The sequence below is a fragment of the Ranitomeya variabilis genome, chromosome 3 (assembly GCF_051348905.1).
Source record: "Ranitomeya variabilis isolate aRanVar5 chromosome 3, aRanVar5.hap1, whole genome shotgun sequence".
NCBI classification, from domain to species: domain Eukaryota; kingdom Metazoa; phylum Chordata; class Amphibia; order Anura; family Dendrobatidae; genus Ranitomeya; species Ranitomeya variabilis.
In genome coordinates this window covers 218,433,124-218,447,000 of record NC_135234.1, presented here as the reverse complement: position 1 = coordinate 218,447,000, position 13,877 = coordinate 218,433,124, and the positions used below count along the sequence as shown (strand labels likewise).

The 13,877-nt window shown below is 43.3% G+C and overlaps 1 protein-coding gene across 1 annotated transcript in view; it reads right to left on the bottom strand.

Moving 5' to 3' along the window:
- LOC143815679 (complement receptor type 1-like) overlaps positions 1-13,877 on the bottom strand; it is a 184,092-nt gene that overhangs the window by 99,643 nt on the left and 70,572 nt on the right. The window contains exons 6-7 of the mRNA XM_077295191.1: positions 11,929-12,120; positions 3,455-3,496 (exon numbers count right to left, since the gene is read on the bottom strand). Coding sequence (XP_077151306.1) covers positions 3,455-3,496; positions 11,929-12,120 — 234 coding nt within the window. The remainder of the gene's footprint in view (positions 1-3,454; positions 3,497-11,928; positions 12,121-13,877) is intronic.

Here is a 13,877-nt window from a genome sequence, read left to right as displayed (position 1 = left end):
TACTGATGATTTGGCATACAACTCCTGATAACCCAAAAAACCTGTCTCAATAAATTAGCATATCAAGAAAAGGTTCTCTAAACGACCTATTACCCTAATCTTCTGAATCAACTAATTAACTCTAAACACATGCAAAAGATACCTGAGGCTTTTAAAAACTCCCTGCCTGGTTCATTACTCAAAACCCCCATCATGGGTAAGACTAGCGACCTGACAGATGTCAAGAACGCCATCATTGACACCCTCAAGCAAGAGGGTAAGACCCAGAAAGAAATTTCTCAACAAATAGGCTGTTCCCAGAGTGCTGTATCAAGGCACCTCAATGGTAAGTCTGTTGGAAGGAAACAATGTGGCAGAAAACGCTGTACAACGAGAAGAGGTGACCGGACCCTGAGGAAGATTGTGGAGAAGGACCGATTCCAGACCTTGGGGAACCTGAGGAAGCAGTGGACTGAGTCTGGTGTGGAAACATCCAGAGCCACCGTGCACAGGCGTGTGCAGGAAATGGGCTACAGGTGCCGCATTCCCCAGGTAAAGCCACTTTTGAACCATAAACAGCGGCAGAAGCGCCTGACCTGGTACTTTTTTCTGATGAAAGCAAATTTTGCATGTCATTCGGAAATCAAGGTGCCAGAGTCTGGAGGAAGACTGGGGAGAAGGAAATGCCAAAATGCCTGAAGTCCAGTGTCAAGTACCCACAGTCAGTGATGGTGTGGGGTGCCATGTCAGCTGCTGGTGTTGGTCCACTGTGTTTCATCAAGGGCAGGGTCAATGCAGCTAGCTATCAGGAGATTTTGGAGCACTTCATGCTTCCATCGGCTGAAATGCTTTATGGAGATGAAGATTTCATCTTTCAGCACGACCTGGCACCTGCTCACAGTGCCAAAACCACTGGTAAATGGTTTACTGACCATGGTATTACTGTGCTCAATTGGCCTGCCAACTCTCCTGACCTGAACCCCATAGAGAATCTGTGGGATATTGTGAAGAGAAAGTTGAGAGACGCAAGACCCAACACTCTGGATGAGCTTAAGGCCGCTATTGAAGCATCCTGGGCCTCCATAACATCTCAGCAGTGTCACAGGCTGATTGCCTCCATGCCACGCCGCATTGAAGCAGTCATTTCTGCCAAAGGATTCCCGACCAAGTATTGAGTGCATAACTGAACATTATTATTTGATGGTTTTTTTGTTTGTTATTAAAAAATACTTTTATTTGATTGGACGGGTAAAATATGCTAATTTATTGAGACAGGTTTTTTGGGTTATCAGGAGTTGTAGGCCAAAATCATCAGTATTAAAACAATAAAAGACCTGACAAATTTCAGTTGGTGGATAATGAATCTATAATATATGAAAGTTTAATTGTAATCATTACATTATGGTAAATAATGAAATTTAACACTATATGCTAATTTTTTGAGAAGGACCTGTAGTTTTGGATCAGATACATCTTTCTCTATTACATTCTTTAGATGGCTCCTCTGACAATTGACAAGGGCATAGGAAATACTACATGCCTCAAAAAATGACAATTTCATCATTGGCCAGTGTGTATACTGTATGAGCCATTCAGGAGTTTGTATAGGAAATCCTTCAACTGCTTCGCGATGCCATCAATGTCCAATCACTTTAGGTCCAACTGCTGTGATTCTCATTCATTGCTGGAACGAAGCAGCAGAGGTTCCTGCTGGCTCCATTTTTTTTAGATGTCTCATGGTCAACTATTAAATACTAGATGGTGGCCCGATTCTAACGCATCGGGTATTCTAGAATATGCATGTCCACGTAGTATATTGCACAGCCCACGTAGTACACTGCACAGCCCATGTAGTATATTGCCCAGCCACGTAGTATATTGCCTAGCCACGTAGTATATTGCCCAGTTACGTAGTATATTGCCCAGTGACGTAGTATATTGCCCAGTGACGTAGTATATTGCCCAGTGACGTAGTATATTGCCCAGTGACATAGTATATTGCCCAGCAACGTAGTATATTGCCCAGTTACGTAGTATATTGCCCAGTGACGTAGTATATTGCCCAGCCACATAGTATATTGCCCAGTTACATAGTATACAGCACAGAGCCACGTAGTATATTGCCCAGTTACGTAGTATATTGCACAGCGACGTAGTATACAGCACAGAGCCACATAGTATATTGCACAGCGATGTAGTATACAGCACAGAGCCATGTAGTATATTGCCCAGCCACGTAGTATTTTGGCCAGTCACGTAGTATATTGTCCAGCTACGTAGTATATTGCCCAGCCACGTATGTCACAGGTTAAAAAATAAAAAATAAACATATACTCACCTTCCGAGGGCTCCTTGTAGTAGTTCCATCGCCTGTGTGCGGTGCAGGCGGCAGCTTCCGGTCCCAGGGTGTGATGACGTCGCGGTCACATGACCGTGACGTCATGGCAGGTCCTTCTCGTGCAGGCGCGCAGGACCTGTGATGACGTCGCGGTCACATGACCGTGACGTCATGGCAGGTCCTTCTCACAGACCATCCTTGCCACCGGAACCTGCCGCTTGCATGGAGCGGTCACCAGAGCGTCGCGAGGAGCGGGAAAGGCGGCGGAAGGTGAGTATATAATGATTTTTTATTTTTTTTATTATTTTTAACATTAGATGTTTTTACTATTGATGCTGCATAGGCAGCATCAATAGTAAAAACGTGGTCACACAGGCATTAACCCTGTGTGAGCGGTGACTGCGGGGAGTATGGAGCGGGCGCCAGGCACTGACTGCAGGGGAGTAGGGAGGGACTAATCGGACTGTGACCGTCGCTGATTGGTCACGGCAGCCATGACGGCAGCTGGCGAGAAAAATCAGCGACTTGGATTCCATGACAGACAGAGGCTGCGACCAATGAATATCCGTGACAGACAGAAAGAAAGACAGACAGACAGACAGAAGGACAGACAGAAAGACGGAAGTACCCCTTAGACAATTATATAGTAGACTAGATTGTGGCCCGATTCTAACGCATCGGGTATTCTAGAGTATGCATGTCCCCGTAGTATATAGACAATGATGATTCCAGAATTCGCGGCAGACTGTGCCCGTCGCTGATTGGTCGAGGCAACCTTTATGACATCATCGTCGCCATGGCAACCATTATGACATCTACGTCGATACTGTGCCCGTCGCTGATTGGTCGAGGCGAATTCGCGGCAGACTGTGCCCGTCGCTGATTGGTCGAGGCAACCTTTATGACATCATCGTCGCCATGCTGTGCCCGTCGCTGATTGGTCGAGGCCTGGCAGCCTCGACCAATCAGAGACGCGGGATTTCCAGGACAGACAGAAAGACAGACAGACAGACAGACGGAAAAACCCTTAGACAATTATATATATAGATAATGGACCAACTAGACAGAAAACAAAGAAAAGGGAGAACATGTATGACTAGACTAAAATCCAAAATTGAAAGAGAATTCAATCAGCACCTGTATTTTTAGGATTTTTTTGGCTTTCACTTTTGGGATCATCTGTAATGGAAAGAGAAATGCAGCCAATATCAAAAAATTTTAATAGTCACAACAAATCAATGTTATGTCTATAGAACTATATTAGTAACTATGTTAACTAATTTTATTTTACCGCTAATCACAGTAATAACAGCACATGATATAACCTACAAGCCTGCTGAGTATTAAGGGGAGAGGATGGAAATGCCACATTGAGGTTACTATGAGGTAGAATTTTTGATATTGATAATCATTAGGTATTTTCTAGATAAGGTGTTCTTTCCTTTCAGATAAAAATGTCAAAAACTTGGAGGGATGGCTGGGTTTCTGGAAAAAAAGAAGAGAAGATTCCATTCCATCTCTAGCACAGAATTTTGGCCATTTGGGCTGTCTAAGGAGCAGATCATCTGAGAAAGCTCTTTAACCCCTTCATGACCCAGCCTATTTTGGCCTTAATGACCTTGCCATTTTTTGCAATTCTGACCAGTGTCCCTTTATGAGGTAATAACTCAGGAACGCTTCAACGGATCCTAGCGATTCTGAGAGTGTTTTTTCGTGACATATTGGGCTTCATGTTAGTTGTAAATTTAGGTCGATAATTTCTGAGTTTATTTGTGCAAAAAATGGAAATTTGGCAAAAATTTTGAAAATTTTGCAATTTTCACATTTTGAATTTTTATTCTGTTAAACCAGAGAGTTATGTGACACAAAATAGTTAATAAATAACATTTCCCACATGTCTACTTTACATCAGCACAATTTTGGAAACAAATTTTTTTTGCTAGGAAGTTATAAGGGTTAAAATTTGACCAGTGATTTCTCATTTTTACAACAAAATTTACAAAACCATTTTTTTAGGGACCACCTCACATTTGAAGTCAGTTTGAGGGTTCTATATGGCTGAAAATACCCAAAAGTGACACCATTCTAAAAACTGCACCCCTCAAGGTGCTCAAAACCACATTCAAGAAGTTTATTAACCCTTCGGGTGTTTCACAGCAGCAGAAGCAACATGGAAGTAAAAAATGAACATTTAACTTTTTAGTCACAAAAATGATATTTTAGCGAAAATTTTTTTATTTTCCCAAGGGTAAAAGGAGAAACTGGACCACGAACCTTGTTGTCCAATTTATCCTGAGTACGCTGATACCTCATATGTGGGGGTAAACCACTGTTTGGGCGCACGGCAGGGCTCGGAAGGGAAGGAGCACCATTTGACTTTTTCAATGAAAAATTGGCTCCAATCTTTAGCGGACACCATGTCGCGTTTGGAGAGCCCCCGTGTGCCTAAACATTGGAGCTCCCCCACAAGTGACCCCATTTTGGAAACTAGACCCCCCAAGGAACTTATGTAGAAGCATAGTGAGCACTTTAAACCCCCCAGGTGCTTCACAAATTGATCCGTAAAACTGAAACAGTACTTTTTTTTCACAAAAAAAATTATTTTAGCCTCAATTTTTTCATTTTCACATGGGCAACAGGATAAAATGGATCCTAAGATTTGTTGGACAATTTCTCCTGAGTACACCGATACCTCACATGTGGGGGTAAACCACTGTTTGGGCACATGGTAAGGCTCGGAAGGGAAGGAGCGCCATTTGACTTTTTGAATGAAAAATTATCTCCATCGCTAGCAGACACCATGTCACGTTTGGAGAGCCCCTGTGTGCCTAAACATTGGAGCGCTCCCACAAGTGACCCCATTTTGGAAACTAGACCCCCCAAGGAACTTATCTAGATGCATAGTGAGCACTTATAACCCCCAGGTGCTTCACAGAAGTTTATAACGCAGAGCCGTGAAAATAAAAAATAATTTTTCTTTCCTCAAAAATGATTTTTAGCCCAGAATTTTTTATTTTCCCAAGGGTAGTAGGAGAAATTGGACCCCAAATGTTGTTGTCCAGTTTGTCCTGAGTACGATGATACCCAATATGTGGGGGTAAACCACTGTTTGGGTGCACGGCAGGGCTCGGAAGGGAAGGCACGCTATTTGGCTTTTTGAATGGAAAATTAGCTCCAATCATTAGCGGACACCATGTCGCGTTTGGAGAGCCCCTGTGTGCCTAAACATTGGAGCTCCCGCACAAGTGACCCCATTTTGGAAACTAGACCTCCCAAGGAACTAATCTAGATGTGTGGTGAGCACTTTGAACCCCCAAGTGCTTCGCAGAAGTTTATAACGCAGAGCCGTGAAAATAAAAAATAATTTTTCTTTTCTCAAAAATGATTATTTTAGCCCACAATTTTTTATTTTCCCAAGGGTAACAGGAGAAATTGGACCCCAAAAGTTGTTCTCCAGTTTCTTCTGAGTACGCTGATACCCCATATGTGGGGGTAAACCACTGTTTTGGCACACGTCGGGGTTCGGAAGGGAAGTAGTGACGTTTTGAAATGCAGACTTTGATGGAATGCTCTACGGGCGTCAGGTTGCGTTTGCAGAGCCCCTGATGTGCCTAAACAGTAGGAACTCCCCACAAGTGACTTCATTTTGGAAACTAGACCCCCAAGGGAACTTATCTAGATGTGTGGTGAGCACTTTGAACCCCCAAGTGATTCACAGAAGTTTATAACGCAGAGCCGTGAAAATAATAAATGTGTTTCCTTTCCTCAAAAATATTTTTTTAGCCCAGAATTTTTTATTTTTGCAAGGGTAACAGGAGAAATTGGACCCCAAAAGTTGTTGTCCAGTTTCTCCTGAGTACGCTGATACCCCATATGTGGGGGTAAACTACTGTTTGGGCACATGCCGGGGCTCGGAAGGGAAGTAGTGATGTTTTGGAATGCAGACTTTGATGGAATGGTCTGCGGGCATCACGTTGCATTTGCAGAGCCCCTGATGTGCCTAAACAGTAGAAACACCCCACAAGTGACCCCATTTTGGAAACTAGACCCCCCAAGGAACTTATCTAGATGTGTGATGAGCACGTTCAACCCCCAAGTGCTTCACAGAAGTTTACAACGCAGAGCCATGAAAATAAAAAATCATTTTTCTTTCCTCAAAAAAGATGATTTAGCAAGCAATTTTTTATTTTCACAAGGGTAACAGGAGAAATTGGGCCCCAATGTTTGTTGCCCAGTTTGTTGTGAGTACAGTGATACCCCATATGTGGGGTTAAACCACTGTTTGGGCGCACGTCAGGGCTCGGAAGGGAAGTAGTGACATTTGAAATGCAGACTTTGATGGAATGGTCTGCGGGCATCACGTTGCATTTGCGGAGCCCCTGATGTGCCTAAACAGTAGAAACACCCCACAAGTGACCCCATTTTGGAAACTAGACCCCCCAAGGAACTTATCTAGATGTGTGGTGAGCACTTTCAACCCCCAAGTGCTTCACAGAAGTTTATAACGCAGAGCCGTGAAAATAAAAAATAATTGTTCTTTCCTCAAAAATTATGTCTTAGCAAGTAGTTTTTTATTTTCGCAAGGGTAACAGGAGAAATTGGACCCCAACAGTTGTTGCCCAGTTTGTCCTGAGTACGCTGGTACCCCAAATGTGGGGGTAAACCACTGTTTGGGCGCACGTCGGGGCTTGGAAGGGAGGGAGCACCATTTGACTTTTTGAATGCAAGATTGGCTCCAATCAATGGTGGCGCCATGTTGCGTTTGGAGACCCCTGATGTGCCTAAACAGTGGAAACCCCTCAATTCTAACTTCAACACTAACCCCAACACACCCCTAATCCTAATCCCAACTGTAGCCATAACCCTAATCCCAACCCTAACCCCAACACACCCCTAACCACAACCCTAACCCCAACACACCCGTAACCCTAATTCCAGTCCTAACCCTAATCCCAACCCTAATCCCAACCCTAACCACAACTGTAACCCCAACACACCCCTAACCCTATCCGTAACCCTAACCACAAGCCTAATCTTAACCCTATTTCCAACCCTAACTCTAATTCCAACCCTAACCCTAAGGGTATGTGCCCACGTTGCGGATTCGTGTGAGATTTTTCTGCACGATTTTTGAAAAATCTGCAGGTAAAAGGCGTTTTACCTGCGGATTTACAGCAGATTTCCAGTGTTTTTTTGTGCGGATTTCACCTGCAGATTCCTATTGAGGAACAGGTGTAAAACGCTACGGAATCCGCACAAAGAATTGACATGCTGCGGAAAATACAACGCAGCTTTTCTGCACGGAATTTTCCGCACCATGGGCACAGCGGATTTGGTTTTCCATAGGTGTACACGGTACTGTAAACCTGATGGAAAACTGCTACGAATTCGCAGCGGCCAATCCGCTGCGGATCCGCGGCCAATCCGCTGCGGATTCGCAGCCAAATCCGCACATGCCATAACCCTAACCCTACCCCTAACCCTACCTGTAACCCTAACCCTACCCCTAACCCTAACCCTACCCGTAACCCTAACCCTAGTTCTAACCCTAACCCTAGTTCTAACCCTAACCCTAGTGGAAAAAGAAAAAAAAATATTTTCTTTATTTTATTATTGTCCCTACCTATGGGGGTGATAAAGGGGTGGGTTTTTTTTATTAATTTTTTTATTTTGATCGCTGTGATAGAACCTACCACAGAGATCAAAATGTACTTGTAATGAATCTGCCGGCTGGCAGATTCGGCGGGCGCACCGAGCATGCGCCCGCCATTTTGGAAGATGGCGGCACCCAGCGAGGAGACGGACTGACACCGGGAGCCTCGGTAAGTATAAGGGGGGGGAGATCGGGGCACGGGGGGGGCGTTGGAGCACCGGGGGGTGACATAGGAGCAGGGGGGGAGCGGGCAGGAGGACGGGGGAGCGGAGCACAGGACGGAGGGGACCGGACCCCATAACGGAGGACTGGGGGGGCGATCGGTGGGGTGGGGGGAGTCACTTCAGGTTTTCCAGCCATGGCCGATGATATTGCAGCATCGGCCATGGCTGGATTGTAATATTTCACCAGTTTTTTAGGTGAAATATTACAAATCGCTCTGATTGGCAGTTTCACTTTCAACAGCCAATCAGAGCGATCGTAGCCACGGGGGGGTGAAGCCACCCCCCCCTGGGCTGAAGTACCACTCCCCCTGTCTCTGCAGATCGGGTAAAATGGGAGTTAACCCTTTCACCCGATCTGCAGGGACGCGATCATTCTGTGACACAGCATATGCGTCACAGGTTGGATTGGCACCGACTTTCATGATGCATACGCTGTGTCACAGGTCGGGAAGGGGTTAAATATGATGCCATTTGGTTTCCTCCAAAATTTCAAAAGTGATAAAGTCATGAGAATGTCATAAAATTGCAAAAGACATTTGTTCAGAATTGTGAAGTGTAGAGGAAATGATACATGGTTTTCTAATTATTTTAAAAATATAAATCTGCAAATTGTAACATGCTTTTGTATTCTGCATCCTGTCGTCTGATCCACCTAAAGTAAACTCCTGAGTGACCAATTTCTTCCAAAGTTTTCCACATAGTTAGTAAATTGAGTCCACCTGTGTATAATGTACTCTCAGTCAGTATAACTACAGCTGTTCTGTGAAGGCCTCAGAGGTTTGTTTGAGAACATTAGGGATCAAACAGTATCATGAAACCAAGAAAGAAACCAGACAGGTCAGGGATAAAGTTGTGGAGAAAAGTAAAGCTTGTTTAGGTTATAAAATATATATATATATATATGTATATATATATATATATATATATATATATATATATATATATATATATATATATAACCTAAGCTCTGGACATCTTATGGATAGTGTTGAGCATTCCGATACCGCAAGTATCGGGTATCAGCCGATACTTGCGGGTATCGGAATTCCGATACCGAGATCCGATACTTTTGTGATATCGGGAATCGGTATCGGGATTAATACCAATGTGTAAAATAAAGAATTAAAATAAAAAATATTGATATACTCACCTCTCCGACGCAGCCTGCAGCTTACCGAGGGAACCGGCAGCCTTCTTGTGATTGGTCGCGTGCCGCCCATGTGACCGCGACCAATCACAAGCCGTGACGTAATTTTCAAATCCTGAATGCCTAGAATTAGGCATTCAGGACCTGAAATTACATCACGGCTTGTGATTGGTCGCGTCGCGGTCACATGGGCAGCACGCGACCAATCACAAGCCGTGACGTAATTTTCAAATCCTGAATGCCTAGAATTAGGCATTCAGGACCTGAAATTACGTCACGGCTTGTTGTGATTGGTCGCGTCGCGGTCACATGGGCGGCACGCGACCAATCCACAAGCCGTGACGTCACGGAAGGCAGTAAACGCGCGCATTTTAAGCAAAGAAGGCTGCCGGTTCCCTCGGTAAGCTGCAGGCTGCGTCGGAGAGGTGAGTATATCAATATTTTTTATTTTAATTCTTTATTTTACACATTAATATGGATCCCAGGGCCTGAAGGAGAGTTTCCTCTCCTTCAGACCCTGGGAACCATCAGGGATACCGTCCGATACTTGAGTCCAATTGACTTGTATTGGTATCGGGTATCGGTATTGGATTAGATCCGATACTTTGCCGGTATCGGCCGATACTTTCCGATACCGATACTTTCAAGTATCGGACGGTATCGCTCAACACTCATGGAGCATTGTTCAATACATTACATCATCCAAAAATGGAAGGAGTATGGCACAACTGCAAACCTACCAAGACAAGACCGTCCACCTAAACTGGCATCTTAAACAAGGTGATAATTAATTATAGAAGCAGCCAAGAGGCCCATGGTCACTCTGGGGCAACTGCAGAGATCTACAGCTTAGGTGAGAATCTACAGGATAACTATTATTTGTATACTCCACAAATCTAGGGTCTTTATGGAAGAGTAGCAAGGACTAAGACATTTTTTAAAGCAAGCCATATGATGATGGCAAAGAGTCATGTAAGGGACACAGCTAGCATGTGTAAGAAGGTGCTCTGGTCTGATGAAGCCCAAGTCGAATTTTGGGCTAAATGCGAAACTCTGTGTGTGGCATAAAAATAACACTGCACATCACCCTGAAAACAACATAACCACCTTCAAACATGGTGGTGGCAGCATCATGCGGTGGGAATGCTTTTCTTCAGTAGGGACAGGGAAGCTGGTCAGATTTGATGGGAAGATGGATGGAGCTAAATTAAAGGCAATCCTGGAGGAAAACCTGTTTGAGACTGCAAAGACTTGAAACTGGGGCACAGGTTCACATTCCAGCAGGACTATAACCCTAAACATACTGCCAGCTACAATGGAATAGTTTAGAAAAGCCATATTCATGTGTTTGAATGACCCAGTAAAAATCCAGGCCTTTATCCCATTGAAAATCTGTATCAAGACTTAAAAATTGCTATACACAGACGCTCTCTATCTAATTTCACTTAGCTAGAGCGAGTTTACAAAGAAGAATGGGCAAAAATGTCAGCCTCTAAATTTTCAAAGCTATTAGAAACATACTCCAAAAGACTCACAGCAGTAATTGCATCAGAAGGTGGTCCTACAAAGTATCAACTCATGGGGGCTGAATACAAATGCACAACACGATTTTCAGATTTAATTTTTTTTAAATGTTAGAAAACCATATATAATTTCCTTTACAGTTTACAAATACTTATAGTATTGGTATTTGACATAAAATCCCATTAATATACATTTAAGTTTGAGATTGTAACATGAAAAAATGTGGAATAGTTTACCTGGTATGAATACTTTTTCAAGGCACTGTAGGTGTGATGGTCAGGTGTCCACATGCTTTTGGATGTTACTCTAATCCTATATGGCAATTTCCGGTAAAGTATCTTGTCCCAAGGCACCAGTAACACATCCATACATACCCAGCCAGAAATACACCTAATGCGCGTTTCGCTGAAGCTTCATCTGGGACACGTTGGGTGTGTTTCTGGGTGAGTGCATGAATGCATCTCTTTGATCAATGGCTATTTAGCGCTGTGATACTTTATCCTTTTTCATATGACTTATCAAGTATCCATCTCTTTATGCTTTCTGCTTTTTAAGATTGATGTGTGCCATTTTACTTATTGGTAATAATTTCCATATACTTCTATGCCTATATACTTGTATGTGGCTGCTAATATAGTGTGGCTGCTTATCCTTTAGACTATATATTAGATATACTTATTTATTACATACTTCATATATAAAAAGTTGATTTCCTTTCATTTGTGACTTTATCATTTGATTTAAAGTCCTATTCAAAGGTATTACATACCCTTTTTATTGCATGTTTGATTTTATTTGTAATGTTAATACTTCTTGCTTTTATATTATGTTTATATTTTTGTTTGGCACATGTGCTTCTTCAGGTTTTGTAATTAAATGTGTTAATGTATAAGAATTTCCTTGGTCAATTTTATAATCGGGAGGATAGTTGTGCGGGCCATAGTACAAATCACTACATATAGTACAAATAATATACTGCGATTTGTTTAAGGCATTAAAACCTTGTTAATTGATATTTTCAAAACCTATCCTTTTTCATGAGAAAGTACTAAAGTAAACTTACATTTGCAAAATGAATGAGGAAAAGACCACGTTCCATCAGTCAAACATGTCACAGCTACATCGGTTCCTGGTGAAGGGGAATAGCCGGTTTGGCACCTGTACCTTACTGTGGTACCTATAGAGAAGATGGATTCTTCCAAGAATTCTTCACTGAGCTCTGCAAATAGAATATCTGGGGGAGTTCTGCAAAAGCCTGTGAAATATACACAAAATCTTGTTAAGTGTTTGACCATCGCAGAAGATCTCAGTTATAGTTACATCAAGAATCAAGTACTTTAAAGGGGTTTTCCAGTTTCAAAATGAAATACTTCAAATGTATTTAGGTATGCTCTTTTTCACTGAACCTGCATATTTCTGTTCTCTTCAAATCCTCTTAAACCTGTAGGTGACCTCACATGTATCGGATACATGGCATATACGGGTTCCTGCCCAATCAATGTAAAGGTCATTCATATTGTGAAGTTCAATAAAGCAAGATTATTAACACTCCAAATGCCATATTTAACATGCAAACCATGTAATCATTATGTTAACATTCACTAATGGTCGACCCATAATAAATTCAGTCAACCTCCATTGTAAATTGGGTTTCTTAGCAAAGCGTACACATTTTTTGCCATTTGGAATAAACCATACAAAAACAAAAAACTATAAAAAGCTCAATAAAACCACTTCATGACAAGTGTCTTAAGCACTTGGAGCATCCCTTGGCTGCTATGACATGCTGCAAAGATGATACATATATAGACACCAGTTTCTGACAGCGTTCCTGGGGAGTCATGTTATGTTCCTTTGGGCAATGGCCTCCAGTTTACTAATAGTATTGGGTTGACTTGCTCCAGCCACGCTTCAAATCATATAAAAAGATTATCAATGGAGATTAAGCCAGGCAACTTTGATGGTCACTCTCCCAAGACTACTTCTGAAACCAAACCTTTGGCTTTTAGTTATGCATGGGATCATTATCCTGTTAAAAGGTCCATTGAAGATACTGCTCATTCATCAGGTGATTGGATTATTTATGCTGAAATAAAAATCATTGTTCTCCGCAGCACACCACCCTGTTATGAACTGGTGGCCTAGGAGCAGCATGAGACGCACTCTGGAGAAGGTGGTATCTATACTGACCGCGGACCCTGAATTTAACACCGCAACTAAAAGTAGCCGTGGGATGTACCTACTGATCCTAGACACCTCGACACAGCCGGAGAACTAATTAACCCTATAGATAGAAAAGGGAAAGCTATCTCGCCTCAGAGAAAATTCCCAAAGGATAGGCAGCACCCACAAATATTGACTGTGAGAGGAGAGGAAAAAACATACACAGGCTGAAAACAGGATTTAGCAAAGGAGGCCTATCTAGCTAGATAGAAAAGATAGGACAGAGTACTATTGTCACCACCTCACGGCCCGGGGCACCTACTTTCTCTTCCCCACCTGTTCTTACCTCCTCCGGTCCTGTCCTGAGCCAGCAGGGTCACGCTCCGGTCGTCCGCCGGCGCTCCGGGGTCCATCCCTGCAGACATGCTGCCCGGGTCCTTGCTCCCATGTCTGCTGCACTTCCTCGTTCCTCTCCCTCTCCAAGGGAGTGCATAGGGGGCGGGCAGGCCAGCTCTCAGGCTTCTTAAAGGGCCAGCCCGTTCCTACTCACTGCCCCTCCTCCCAGCCTATCACCTGCAGGCTGGAGAGATAAAAGTATCTCAGTCACTCCTGGACTCCGCCTGGGCAACTTCTATTATCCTGAAGTTGCTGCTCTAGGTCTGGTCCTGCTATGCTTACCAATCCAATTTGCCTGCCTTACTCTGTGTTCCTTTTTCCCTAGGATCGTGTCTGGCCTTCTCGGCATCCTGAGTCCTGGATCCTGTACGGTTCCCTGCAGTCTTCAGCCTGCTTCCTAGTTCCACGTTCTGCCCTGTTTTGTCAGTTCATTTCTTCCCAGCCTCCTAGGTC